The sequence below is a fragment of the Bombus pascuorum genome, chromosome 16 (assembly GCF_905332965.1).
Source record: "Bombus pascuorum chromosome 16, iyBomPasc1.1, whole genome shotgun sequence".
Lineage (NCBI taxonomy): Eukaryota > Metazoa > Arthropoda > Insecta > Hymenoptera > Apidae > Bombus > Bombus pascuorum.
Genome location: NC_083503.1, coordinates 1,150,750 through 1,165,676, shown reverse-complemented (window position 1 = coordinate 1,165,676; position 14,927 = coordinate 1,150,750). Strand labels below are relative to the sequence as shown.

The following is a 14,927-nucleotide window of genomic DNA, read 5'->3' as shown; positions in this document are numbered from 1 at the left end:
GACACGTTGTGTATCTTTTCTTTTTTCTTCGTTCGTTTCTCGTATTTTGTTTCAAAAAGTTGTGTCGTTGTATCGCGTACCGTTTTACCAAAATATCGAGCAGCAATGAATCAGCAGCAACAGAAAAAGAATGCAAACAACAAATTGCGGCGTAAAAAACGATTAACCTGAAGAGAAGTAAGAGGATAACGCACGATATGGACAACAACAACAAAAACTATCAAAAACAATAAAGAGTATTATTCTATATATAATTATGTGTTATATTTTACAATCCTTAAAATCCCCTACTATCCAACAATTTTCAAAGATTAAAGATTTCTCCCCATTTTAATGACGAGTAATTTAAACAAACCATATTTAACATCAACATGCATTTTATAATAACGTATCAGATATCTAACGTTATTGTTGTTCGTTATTTATAATCGTATCGACCGCGCGAGTTCATTAGCCAATCCAACATTACTATTTCACTATAATACAGTGAAAAAGTGTACTATACTGTAGCACACGACAAATACGAAAAATAAGTAAAAGTAAAAGTAAGAAGACACGTTTAACAAAAGTCTCGTGTTGCGTTTATTATTCTATGAATGAGAAAATGTTACATGTTATCGAGTAGAGAAAGTAGAATAAAACAAGTACAGTTAGACTAACAACGACGTAATGTGATATCATCAAATATCGATATTTCTTCATTGTCGCCGGTGTCGGCTGTGATGGTTCATTCAGTAGTTTTCGCAACATGTCGAAATTCTGACTTGTATAACTATTCCAGTTTATCGTTGATAAATCAAAACAGAATTCTTGTAAATCGGTCTCGCTCATACGTGTTAAAATCTTCTTCATATTATCTGTTTTTATAAATCGATCAGGTTTTAGAAATCTCTTTCCGTCTTTATAATTTAAAACTACCTTTTTCAACAGCTTTATAAACCTAAATGCAAACAAATACCATTTTGAAAGATTATTATTATTATTATTAGTAGTAGTAGTAGTAGTATCGTTTTAGGATGATATTAGGTTGTCCGAAAAGTGTCTTTATTTTACAGACACGTCTTTTGCAACGATACATCAAAGATGTACAAAGACAAACATGAAACTTAATCAATCGAACGTCGTGATCTTTATTTCGATAGAACAAAATGAATTATATGTGATTCGATAAAATAATATAAAACGGAAAATGTTGCGCGTCCGTTATTTCCTTATAAAACGAAAGAATCTTTTCGGACAACCTGACAGCATTACTTTAAAAGAACGAGTGTACAGATAATCTAATTAAGCATACCACGATCGAACGTGGAAGATGTGCTCATCTGAAATTAGAAACTGGAATTTGAAGTTAGGACTTACACTGGCTTCTTCCGTCGAAATACGAGGTACGCGTCGACAAATAAACTAGGAATAACATTAAGTAGTGTAAAGAGAAAAGCGAAAATATAAGCATTTTTAATAAAGATCAGGAACGGATAGCGGATCATTTCGGGCGATGGATATTTGTGTGCATTTGTCAGTATACTTTCTGACAGCATAGTGTTCATAACAGGATTCCAATCGCTGCTTGCAAAATTATACACTCGTGGTTCAGACGATTCCCTTTAGAAGAAAAACAGGTTAATAGAAATATTCCTTTTCATCTTAAGTGTTTCATTATGTAGAAATGAAAAAATACTGTTTACTTATCAATCTTTGGGGCCATTTTAATAATGTAAAATACCTATTTAAGACGTAGTCCCATATCGCTGCCAAAAGACCATTAGCCGTCATATCAACCGGAATCAGATCCATAGAAGAACCACTGATATCAAACTCAAGCACATTTATGAGGCCCGCTCTTACCGCCCTTGCCGCAAGTACTGGACCATTTTTATTTCCGATCCACCCTACGATTGGTTCGTGGTGCGTGCCCGTGACTATCGAAGATATAAATAATACAAGTAAGTAATCTAAATATTCTCAATCTCCGGGATATCTTTAAGGAATGTAAATAATATAAAGCAATTGACATACTGATGCTAGGTCTGTACACTATACAAGGAAGCGACTCTCTTATGCCAAAATTCTTGACTAGATTTTCAGCGGTGGCTTTGCTAAAGGGATAAAAATTTATCCAACTTCCTGCGATATCGCGCATCGATGCCTGCGAAAGTCCACTTTTGGTTTCTTCATCGACTTTTATCACGTCTTTGATCAGCTTTATATCAGCCGGAGAAGGGTAAAATTTTTCTTCCACCGTTGCGTTAGAAGGATTAGAATACGCGGTCGAAACGTAAGCGAATATCTCCAAGCGAGAGCACTCCGTCGCTAGTTCCAATAGCTTCTGCGTGCCAATCACGTTTATTCGGAAAATATAGGACGGCTTTGCGTCAAAATGCACGTCCGATGCGTTGTGAATTATTATATTCACGTTCTCCAGCAAACGCCGACGATTTTCTGGCGATAAACCCAAGTCGCTTTCGTGTAGATCACCGTAGATCAGCTCGACTTTTTCCATGAAATTCGGATTTGACCCACGTAATGTATCGAATATCTGTAAATGGTACGACGATATATGAATTATTTTGTAATTGCAATTATATAGCTGATTTACTCATAATTGATTTTAATAATGTCATGCGCGTAGAAGTTATACCATAAACTAGATTCTGTATTTCGTCAATTGTTGCACCTACATCTACGTATCTATTTTTCTAAACGTTAATACATTTCCCTGGCATTGCGGTATTCTGTTTTCTATTAATTTCAATCAACACACCTATTAGCACTAAATAATTCTTTTTGTAACAGTTGTTACTTTTTGGGCTTCAGCTTGAAAAGCAGGTAGTTTTAACGAATGCTACTTTTTTTTTTACAAATGTTAAACGATTTTAAGTATTAAATGATTTTCTTCGATATCATTATCGCCTTCTAGTGTCACGTAGTTCTTTGATATTATATCTCAGTTGCTTTACTTACATTGTTTGTAAAGTATTTTTCCAATCGCTCTTTAACTTCCATGTTCTTTTTCTCTCGAATCATAACGTAAATTTTACCGATTTCGTTACATGTGCGCAAGATTTTTTCCAAAATGACGGTGCCAAGGTAACCAGTGCATCCGGTAAGCAGTATCTGTTTGCCAGCATAAAATCTCCGTATCTGACTTCCGCAATTTTTCTTTTCCTCGTTTACTTGTCGATCTTCTTTTTGTTTAATCATTTTTTCCCTTTGTCCCTTTTTCCTCCCAATTTTATTAATTCGACTTCTTTAAAGATGATATAGTCGCACTCACTGAATGATGTAAATTTACTCAGCTTACTCAGATTCTAATATAGTTGAATCGTATAATAGTAATTACTAATAAATAGATGTAATAATCGAACTACTTTCGGTCACGATATACGAAGATCCGACGCGTGAAAAGATTATGCAGTGATCAAGCGATTTCACAGATCTTTTATAGACCGTGATTTACAATTCTAATACCATAAAATGATAATAAATCATATATTTCAAGAGACCGAACAATTACACCTATATATAGTGTTACGATGTGCATATCATAAATTAAGTATCTTGATTACGTACGTGTTTTGCCCCGACATTTTAAATGAAGGATTTGAAAGAAACATTTCCAAAAAACTTACAGTAGCGTGATTATGTGATCTGACCTACTGTTATATATAACCATATATATATAAATACTAAAACATAATTAAAATATCTCGTGATTATATTTAGAACGAAAACATTTCCTATTTGTAATAGCTATGATTTTTACTGTAGTAGCTAAAATTTTTACTATATTAACATATAGTACGACTGTGATACTTATATTATTGAATAATATCAATATTAGAACGGTGTTTACGTAATGTTGATCTCATCATTATTCTTCCTGCAATTCGACAAATGTAATCATACAGAATATTTAAATTGTTTAAAAATTACGCCGTGAAATATATTTCACCATAATTAGCTTTTCACCGATTAGCCTTTTCAAATATAATGTTTATAATATGAAAAACGTCGATTCATGTTTCCCGTTAATGTTAATAATTATAAAATAAATGTTACTTCTCATATTTGATATTTCATATGCTCTGTTTATTTCTCATTGTTCTTCTGTTATTTCTTCTCTTTCACTATTTTTCTGATGCTATTACGTTTTTGCAACCATGAACTATTGAACTATAACAAATGAATAATAAGTGTTAGCTGTACATAGTCATTAAACTGATTTAATCTGACTTTAATCAACTTTCCAGGAACCAAAGTTCGCGTTGACTTACAATGAAACGATTAAATATATATTTTAGTTGAAAAAAATATTGGACTCACGCACGTTTTTCTTATTTTTCTTCGTAGTTTAAATTACTGCTTGAAATTTTTAGAAACGAAGGCCGATCGTAATTAAAGCGAGAATACCGAGAACGTTTGTACTACAAAATTTCTAATATAATAATTTTTAATTTTTTATATTAATGACATAAATTAAAATACGATATAAAATTTAAAATATAGAATCAAAATGTAGCTGTGATACACTTTTGTACTTTTTGGAACGACGTACTTTTTCTAAAAACGTATGTAAAAGATATATAACACGATAGATGCTAATAATTTGTTAAAAAATACATTTCTTGTTGAATGTCCTGCAATCTTTCACAAAATCTGATCTGTTACACACTATACAAAATATTAAACTTGTTCTTGCTTTCATGTTATTTTTCCCTCCTCTTAAATCGACCTAATTCCATAAACGTTTGTGAAATTTGCAAACAGTATCGTTATTACACGAAAGTAGATATAAGTAAACATTACTAATTATCTCGTATCTAAAATTTTATGACCTGTTTTCTAAAAAAAAAGTTTTATTACACAAGTTATTAGAAAAAAAAATAAATAAATAAATAAATAAATAAAGATAAATTCATCGTAATGAACTTTATACGTATTGCAACATTTTAGTTCCGTATATATTTTTTTTCTTTTTTTTTAATTTTGTTATAGGAGTGTATTTCTTTTCTTAACTTACTTGACTTTTATCCTCTTCATCTTTAACGAAAACATCTATTGGACAGAATAACATAATTGACACAATATCTTAATTTGTACATCAGATTTCTATCGTTAGGATATCCAATGTAAATAATGTACAATGTAAAATATTATCTAATGTTTTACATAGAAATTTTGTAAATATTCTGAAACCATGATTTTAGATTCAATTTAGTAATATTTTCAAACAATCGAAATTCATTCTTTTCTAAAAGAACTGATTCTAGTGACATAAAATCTAGTTAGCCACGGTATCTTCTATAAGAAAAAAAATGGTGAAGTTGGCAACAAACATTTGGGAATATTTTAGTCGTTTAATTTGGTAACATTAATTGACGATCAACTCTATGAGTGTACGCTGTAACTTCACTCGTTCGGTGACAATGGCGGCAGACCTTGAGCAGTTTCAACAACTTTTAAACACACTTCTTAGCACAGATAATGATACCAGAAAGCAAGCAGAGGTGCGTATATAATTCCTAATTTTCACACGCGTATTTTACGTATATTAATTTGCCGAAAAACGTAAATACTAGAAAACGGGATACTTCGTTTCTCGAGCACGTTGCCAACGTGTTGTCAGAATCCGCATGTGGATGCCGTTCGATGGTCATTGCTGTTAAATCACAGTTCTATTTTGGATCTTATTACAAAATACTTTTATGTAGCGTTAATACAAACAGTTTCGTGGTAGATACGATTAGTAACTGTAGTGAATACTGACAAGTGTTTAGAACAACCTAATAAAATCCAAAATGGTGTCGCGCGGCAGCATGCACCCCTCGAACCTTTTACGTTGGTCCGTGTCACATTCAACGTGATACCAATGCACGTTTTAACCAAAATTTTTTACGATTTTTCACAATGTTTATATAATTTTGTTATAATACTAGGAAACGGAGCAGTGTAATTTTAAACTAAATAACATGTAATATAATAGCTTAATTACCTAGAAGGATACATAATTTCTATATTTCGCTTTCCCGCCTACACGCGATCATTTTCTGCCGGGACTCCGGCATTTCTGGACCTGTTTGAATCATGAAGAAATACCTTCTATTCTTTCAGACGAACGTTTTTAATCTTTCATGCATTTATAGCTATATTATGGTAGTTACTAAAAGTAAATTATAATATTTCCAATTTTCTTATTGTGCATTTAGCACATGTATATATAGTAGAACATTAAAAAAACACGTGTCATTATCAGGCACCACGTACTTCTTTTTCTTTAATGTTTTTTTCTTGTTAATTATCAACTATTAACGTATAAAGTATAGGTCACTAAATAACTACCGTAATTTCTCATTAACATTAAATTATAAATGCAGCAGTAATTATTAAACATGAATATTTTATTGATATAATAAGTTATCTTTTTCTTTTTTAAGCGGAGAAGTCTATTTGTGACAAATTAGATTATGTAATAAATGTGTATACATACCTATATGTATATATATTTCATATCGTAGGAGGCATACAACAACCTCCCAGTGGATAGTAAGGTGACGTTTCTTTTAAGCTCCTTGTGCAATGCCACCCTTACAGAAGAAATGCGTGCTATGGCTGCCGTCTTGCTACGTCGACTATTTTCTTCTGAATTTATGGATTTCTATCCTAAAGTAATTATACCTTTATTATATTTATTTTAAATAGAATATTTATTTTCTGTGAAAACGGAAGAAGGCTTGTTACATTCAAAACAAAATTTTTATTTGGGATAAATACATTTTTTACATTTTTTACATTTTTATATGAATATATGAGATATTGTTCTACTCTTACTAGTATCACATATAGTAAATTATTGACTAAAATAATTTCTAATCATATAATACTTTCTGTAGTTTATGCCAGCAACTACTGCCAATAATAAAGTGACCTATTGTATCTCATGAACTATAAACCTATTTCATTTATTAAATCAATATTATTTGTATAAAATATAATATATATATATATTTTTTTTATTTTTATATTATATATATATTGGGACATTTAACAAGTACTAAACAGAATGTGTTAAAAGTTCTTAATAAAATAATTTTTAAATGCTTACTACATGTATATAAAACTTGAGAAATATACTTTAAATAAAATAATACAGTCTTACAATATCTTATAACTTTTAGGTTTATAATTTTTAAGTTCTAGTTCTCCTAACGATAGATATTGAAATTTCTATTTGTGTCTTTCAGGTTTATTCTATGTTTGTTTAAATAAATGTTCCAACAGCTTATCAAAATCGCAGCTAATTTCATTAGACACGCAAAATATACATTGATTTGCATAAAATATTTCCATTGCTAGGACATAGATTAAATTTAAAGCATCAAATAACGGGCGATATATAATGTTAGCTTTAAACTTGTTATTATAATAAACATCAGAAATATTTTGCATAAAGTATCCCAATAAGTAGTTATATACATGTCATACAGTATACAATTTACTTTTCATAATGTATATAGCGTCAGGATCTTTGTGTACTTGTGGAAATACAGTTGTTATATAAATATATTTTTGCCTAGATTCCACCAGAAGCACAAGCTCAATTAAGAGAGCAAATTTTACTATCTGTTCAAAATGAACAGACGGAGACTATTCGACGTAAAGTTTGCGAAGTTGCAGCTGAAGTTGCACGAAATTTAATTGACGAAGATGGTAATAATCAGTGGCCAGAATTTCTGCAGTTCCTATTCCAATGTGCAAATAGTCCTGTACCAGCATTGAAAGAAAATGCTCTTCGAATGTTCACGTAAGTTTATCGCATTTGTACTCTAAAAGTAATGCCATCTTAGATTATAATTTGTATAATATAAATCATGCGTATTTCAAATATATAGATCCGTCCCTGGTGTATTTGGAAATCAACAAGCAACTTACCTTGATCTTATTAAACAAATGTTGCTGCAATCTGTCATGGACTCTGCAAATTACGAGGTAATGCAAAACATATTTTTTTTCTGCATATAGATGTAAATTCATTTTATATTTTCAACATTTCATATGGAAGAATGATACACGGGATGCAAATAGCTAAGTTCCTCGTCACAGTTTCTTCCTATAAGAAGATTGCCTTCTGATGACTGTAACTTGTGAAGTTTTAATTTACAGACAGATACGGGGCATACAAAAATTAACTGAAATTTTGTTTACTCTGTACTATCTGTATTATGTTTCATTAATTCATATGTTGTTACATAAAATCACAATGTCTTTTATTTTATAAATTTTATTTCAATGGTATAATAACTATAATGATATTTACCATAGGTAAGATTCCAGGCGGTAAGAGCAATTGGAGCTTTTATCGTTCTTCATGATAAAGAAGAGAATATACAGAATCATTTCTCAGAACTATTACCAGCAATTGTACAAGTAATTGCTCAATCGGTAGAAAAACAAGTAGATGATGCTCTTTTAAAAGTTCTGATCGATTTAGCCGAATCAGCACCCAAATTTTTGAGATTACAATTGGAAACTATAATGGAAATGTGTATGAAAATATTTTCAAATGAAGATATGGTTGATTCATGGAGACAATTAGCATTGGAAGTATTAGTTACACTTGCAGAAACTGCTCCTGCAATGGTACGTAAAGTTGGTGGAAAATATATTGTGTCTCTAGTACCATTGGTACTAAAAATGATGACAGATATACAAGAAGACGAAAAATGGAGTTTTTCGGATGAACTTCCTGATGATGACAGTGACAGTAATAATGTCGTTGCTGAAAGTGCTTTAGACAGATTAGCATGTGGTTTAGGTGGTAAAAGTATATTACCACAAATTGTACAGAATATTCCGTCAATGTTAAATAACAGTGACTGGAAGTACAGGTAAATATTCTAAGGATATTTTTATTTAATTTCAATACTTGCAATTATCACAGTATAGTCAGCAATTGTGTACTTCGTGCATATAATTGCGTTACATCTGTGATAGAGTAATCATCGGGATTATTCTCAATTTTATCTATCGTTCTGATATATGAAGTTTGAGATTCTCGATGGGTGTTCTTAAATAAGAGAGTTGATAGTAATGTTTCAATATTATTGTCATAGGCATGGAACAAACATTTATATTTTCGAAAATCTATTAAGTATAGCTTATGGAATTATAGTAATAAATGTTACCAAAAATTTATTTCGTAGGCACGCTGCTCTTATGGCAATATCAGCTATTGGTGAAGGTTGCCATAAACAAATGGAAGTAATATTACCTCAAATCATGGATGGAGTTATACAATATTTACAAGATCCTGTAAGTTTGATTATAATGAAATCCTTTTTAAAGGCCATGAATCGAGTCAGCAGTTATATTTAGGACATAAATATAATAGCGTTACGTTCATGGTAGAGTACAACGAAGGGTTTAGTATTTATACATTGTCGTTCTGACAACATGTTTATTAAAATACTTCCTTCGGAGTTCTCGGGAGAGAGTTGGTTATTTATTATTAAATAACCATAGTCATGGGACACACACTGCATATGTAATACGTATACATCGTGTTTCAATCTATTGCACGAGATTACCTTTTCTTGTTTATCGATTACATACTTTTTCTAGCATCCTCGCGTAAGATACGCAGCTTGTAATGCAGTAGGTCAAATGTCAACTGATTTCGCACCTATATTCGAAAAAAAATTTCATGACAAAGTCATTCCTGGATTATTAATGGTGTTGGATGATAATGCGAATCCAAGAGTTCAGACTCATGCCGGCGCAGCCCTCGTAAATTTCAGTGAAGATTGCCCAAAAAATATATTAATACCGTATTTAGATGCTATTATGGCTAAATTGGAGTCGATCCTTACTGCTAAATTTCAAGAGTTAGTTGAGAAAGGCACTAAACTTGTCCTTGAACAAGTAAGCATATTGATTACATATAGTCAAATGAGAATAGTGCATGTATAATTGTAAACTATTATTATTTTCCTTATAGGTAGTTACAACTATAGCATCTGTTGCTGATACATGTGAAGAACAGTTTGTAACATATTACGATAGATTAATGCCATGTCTAAAATATATTATTCAAAATGCTAATCAAAAAGAACATAAACTGTTACGTGGTAAAACCATTGAATGTGTGAGTCTTATAGGACTTGCAGTAGGACCTGAAAAGGTATAATTAATATGATATAATATTAAATCCATTGACAAATTAATAATAAAATATTTTAATGTTACTTTTTTTTTATAAAATTGTTATATACCTAAAGCTTTTATGGTTTTATAGTTTATTGCAGACGCAAGTGAAGTTATGGATATGTTATTAAAAACACACTCAGAAGGAGATCTTCCAGATGATGATCCACAAACTAGTTATCTAATATCTGCGTGGGCTCGAATTTGCAAACTTCTTGGTATGAAGTTTAACCTTTTATATTTTACTAAACCTCTATCTGAACTGGTGAATATGTTGATCTTAGTATGTTAAGATCTATTTAAACAGTAAAAATTAATTTCTTTAGGTAAACAATTTGAGCAATATTTACCATTGGTAATGGGTCCAGTTTTACGTGCAGCAGCTATGAAACCTGAAGTAGCTGTACTAGATAACGAAGATATGGAAGGTCTAGAAAATGTTGAGTGGGAATTCATCTCTCTTGGTGAACAACAAAACTTCGGAATTAAAACTGCTGGCTTAGAGGACAAAGCTTCCGCCTGCGAAATGTTAGTTTGCTATGCACGTGAATTAAAGGAAGGTTTCGCAGATTATGCAGAAGAAGTAGTACGGCTAATGGTTCCTATGCTGAAATTTTATTTTCATGATGGTGTTCGAACAGCAGCTGCTACAAGTTTACCATGTCTTCTAGATTGTGCAAAAATAAAAGGTTAATTAATAATTGTCCAAAATAATCAATTGCTCACATTTAATTCATTAATATTTTCTTTTTATTATAACTAAAATAATAACTAATAACTGAGTAATAACTGAATTACAGGTCCACAATATCTTGAAGGGATGTGGGCGTATATCTGTCCCGATCTCTTGAAAGCAATTGATACAGAACCTGAACCTGAAGTTCTCTTAGAAATATTATCTTCGTTGGCTAAATGTATCGAAACCCTTGGTGCCGGTTGTTTAGGAGCACAACCCATGGCTGAATTGTTACGTATATTAGATAAATTACTTAATAAACATTTTGAAAGAGCAGTAGCTAGATTGGAACAACGTAAAGATGAAGATTACGATGAAGTAAGGCTTTGTAGAAAGATTTAATATAAAATTTAACTGTTTATGTCAATAGCTTGAATTTTATATTCACGTCATAGGTTGTTGAAGAACGGCTTGTTGATGAAGATAATGAAGATGTATATACTCTAAGCAAAATAGCAGACATTTTACACGCATTGTTTACTACTCATACGTCATCGTTCTTCCCTTACTTTGATCAAATTTGCGGACATTTTGTTAAATTATTAAGTCCCGAAAGACCTTGGTCAGATCATCAATGGGCTTTGTGTGTATTTGACGATATAATAGAATTTGCCGGACCCGAATGTGCAAAATATCAAGAATACTTCCTACGACCGATGATACAATACGTATCCGATAAATCAGCAGAAGTAAGACAAGCAGCAGCTTTTGGTTGTGGCCTTCTAGGGCAGTACGGAGGAGAAGCGTTCGCTCAAGCATGCGCAGAGGCTTTGCCTAGGTTAATGGATGTTATAAACGACCCAGAATCAAGATCGCCTGAAAATGTCAATCCTACTGAAAATGCTATATCTGCAGTTACAAAAATTCTTAAATATAATAATAAAGCGATCAATGTTGACGAAATACTTCCTTATTGGTAAGAGTTTGATTTTCATATGATAATTTATAAATATTACGCATAATCAAATATTTCTAAATCCGTTATTACTCCTACTGCAGGATCTCTTGGCTACCAGTGGTAGTAGATGGAGATGAAGCACCCTATGTTTATGGATATTTATGTGATTTAATCGAAGCAAACCATGTAATAGTTTTAGGACCAAATAATGCAAACTTACCTCGGTTAATAAGTTTCTTTGCAGAAGCATTTTGCAAAGATGTTATATCGACAGATAATCCTGTTATGGGTAGAATTCTTAGTATTGTTAGGCAAATACAGGTATAAGCAAATGCAACATGAAGAATATTATACAAGGTACATTTGTTACTGTAACATATTTAGATTCTAAAAAATCTATTTTTTGTTTCAGAACAACGAGTCTATGTTCCAGGCATGCATAAATGCATTAACTGCAGATCAACAACAAGCATTGCATGAGGCACTTCGTGCACAGCCTACTAATTAGCCGTTTGCTTTTATCCCCCAACCATAACACTTTAATATAAAACAAAATAAAAAACACACAAACATTTGCTTTGATAAAGTTTGTGGAGAAATCACAGATTTTAGGTAGCTACATTATACCTATGGAACAATTTCGCCAGCCTAATTATGAAGAGAAATAATTGTATGTAACTATTTGATATAACTCATATATTTGTTGATTGTATTTAACTAGTAAATACAATAGTTGTCTCATTTTTTACTATTTGAAATTATTGCAAATTACATACAAGAAAATTTGTACTTGTCATTACTTGATAAAGTGTGATACGTTACATAAATAAATCTAACAATATAAAATTCATTAAATCATATAAGTGAGTTCGCACTGACGAAACTTTTTATATTAATTATTTTTGTTTACTTCATAAGAATAACACAATTAAGTAACAATCAGACATGAATTTATTTTTAATATAAAAAGATCAGAACAAAAATTACATTTCCCGCCATTGCGAGCCGAACGATGCTAAAATCTTTTTCCGTGTTTTTTTTTGCTCCTATTCTTTTTCTTAATGCTTTGTAAATTGCATAGTATCTGTAATCATTAGCTCCATTGTTTATTCTATGAGTATCGAAAAAGTAACACTTTTGTCATTGCGATCTCTTCGTCCCAATTATTCTCGTTCTGACACTACTTTTTTGGCAGAATAATAAAATTGCGAAAAATAGACTGCAAAAAACACCAACACATTGCCATCAAGTGATGGCGTAATTATTGTGATTTAGGTATTTTTATTATTAAATTTAGGTACAGTAAATGTTATTTAATAATGATATCGATAATATTACAGCGTTGAAGTTATACGGAACTGTATACGAATGCCTTTAAATGAAACGTAATGAACTGCTCTAAGATGTTTTATGTTTCAATATAATAAATTATTTGCTAAATTCTAATTAAATGGACTGTATTAAAATGATAAATATATATTTTTATTTTAACATAAAACATATTTGATCTTGTAACTTTACAGCTAATTTACATTGATTTGTTACGCTTATTTAGCTGTAATTTTACAGTTTATTATCGCGTCATTTAGAAATAAAAGATGACGATGTAATCAAGACATATTACTAAAGTAAGTTTAAAGGAATGAATGCTGGGCATTACGTTTCTTTCGGTTATTGTGTAATGACAATGTGAATTAAGAACAGCGGTGTAAAAAAAAAAAAAAAAAGATATGATTGAGTGGAGTAATGTTACAATTTCCTGTTCTCGTTGCTATTTATTTGTACACAATAATTGTCATGATATTTACTATTGCATGCAGATTTGCAATGGAAGATATATTCCAAGTAAAATTGCGACTAGTTTCAACAAAATTCCTCAAAAATTTCTTTTATTACGATATATAAGAGAATAGAGTAGAATGGTCAGACATTTATTTGTATATATATATATATACATACATATATATATATTTATATATATATATATTTATATTTATATGTATATTTATATATATATATTTATATATATATTTATATTTATATATATATATATTTATATTTATATATATTTATATTCATATATATATATATATATTTATATATATATCAAAGTATATGAATATTAAAACTAAGTACGTAAAGTTGAATTAGATAAATGTAATTATTGATGATTGGTAGGCACTGCCTTATTAATTATTTTATCAAGACGAGCGTAAAGATCCTGTGAAATAGATACAAGCAATGTGCGATTGTAAACATTTCATTAAGAATTATTGAAGGACTGTTTATGCGACATATTGTGACAAAAAGATGTGAAAGCAAAATCGATATGAAAAAAGTAAAATTATAATTCTTGTAATTATATAGAGATTATTTTAAAGTTATTATTCATTAAAATAAATCTCTGCTTTTTAATTGATTGTTTTGCTTTACCTTTCAAATCATGTATTTTGTAAGAAATAGAAATGAAATTTTTACAACGTGAAAAATAATATTATGTGAAAATAAATCGTAAATCATAATCATCGTTAGGTTACATTACATTTGATTTATGTTAACAAAAAAAAACAATCAAATCATTGCCTAAATTTTATACAAATATAATTTATACTCTAAAGTATAAGATTATTATTAGTAATATAAAAAATCAAATTTAAATCTAGATACGTATTATATAATATCATACATAGAAATGAAAACGGTGATAACGTTAATTTATTTTCATTAAAAAATATCTATTTAATTAAATGCCTTTCTGTTCATATATATAAATGTACTGAAAGTAAATAAACAAAATATATTCCATGTTTTTTTATATGAAACATTTTACTATATGGTGTTTAATAATTATTATGATACATATCAGAATTTGGATACTACATATTATCTATAATATTATATATAATATTATCAAATATTTCATCTACAATGTTCCGCTTAGGTAATAAATCACTCGTAAATAGTATTTGAGTGACAAAATTTTTCAGGGCTGATATAGTTTGACTGATGTTATATATTGGACATGTTATAAACAATTGCATGACAGAAAATTTTATTAAATTCAATAACTAAAAAATCAGAAGTTTATAAAAT

At 30.1% G+C, this 14,927-nt stretch overlaps 2 protein-coding genes and 1 non-coding gene across 3 annotated transcripts; 2 read left to right on the top strand and 1 right to left on the bottom strand.

Moving 5' to 3' along the window:
* Window positions 1–218: 218 nt before the first annotated feature.
* On the bottom strand, window positions 219–3,400 carry LOC132915040 (fatty acyl-CoA reductase wat-like). The gene is made up of 5 exons (XM_060974664.1): window positions 2,962–3,400; window positions 2,017–2,536; window positions 1,724–1,919; window positions 1,360–1,602; window positions 219–940 (listed from the first exon to the last, which is right to left on the bottom strand). Exons 1-5 carry the CDS (start codon window positions 3,199–3,201, stop codon window positions 586–588), a joined length of 1,554 nt encoding a protein of 517 aa, XP_060830647.1. The 5' UTR covers window positions 3,202–3,400; the 3' UTR covers window positions 219–585.
* A 1,961-nt stretch (window positions 3,401–5,361) lies between these two features.
* On the top strand, window positions 5,362–14,143 carry LOC132915035 (importin-5). The gene is made up of 14 exons (XM_060974641.1): window positions 5,362–5,507; window positions 6,516–6,665; window positions 7,575–7,801; window positions 7,890–7,986; window positions 8,320–8,885; window positions 9,201–9,309; window positions 9,619–9,918; window positions 9,995–10,177; window positions 10,292–10,418; window positions 10,527–10,889; window positions 11,001–11,254; window positions 11,332–11,852; window positions 11,936–12,155; window positions 12,247–14,143. Exons 1-14 carry the CDS (start codon window positions 5,391–5,393, stop codon window positions 12,340–12,342), a joined length of 3,330 nt encoding a protein of 1,109 aa, XP_060830624.1. The 5' UTR covers window positions 5,362–5,390; the 3' UTR covers window positions 12,343–14,143.
* On the top strand, window positions 8,054–8,181 carry LOC132915397 (small Cajal body-specific RNA 8). Its single transcript, XR_009659850.1, has one exon. It is a non-coding gene; the product is annotated as a small Cajal body-specific RNA 8 (non-coding RNA).
* Window positions 14,144–14,927: the final 784 nt, after the last annotated feature.

Bases quoted from the DNA above. Each gene is read 5' to 3' on its own strand.
- LOC132915035 (XM_060974641.1), top strand. From the start codon at position 5,391: ATGAGTGTACGCTGTAACTTCACTCGTTCGGTGACAATGGCGGCAGAC. The intron at 6,666-7,574 runs GTAATTATACCT...ATTTTTGCCTAG, and splicing joins TTATGGATTTCTATCCTAAA to ATTCCACCAGAAGCACAAGC. The intron at 11,255-11,331 runs GTAAGGCTTTGT...TTCACGTCATAG, and splicing joins AAGATGAAGATTACGATGAA to GTTGTTGAAGAACGGCTTGT.
- LOC132915040 (XM_060974664.1), bottom strand. From the start codon at position 3,201: ATGATTAAACAAAAAGAAGATCGACAAGTAAACGAGGAAAAGAAAAAT. The intron at 1,920-2,016 runs GTATGTCAATTG...TATCTTCGATAG, and splicing joins AGTGTACAGACCTAGCATCA to TCACGGGCACGCACCACGAA. The intron at 941-1,359 runs GTAAGTCCTAAC...GTTTGCATTTAG, and splicing joins TTTCGACGGAAGAAGCCAGT to GTTTATAAAGCTGTTGAAAA.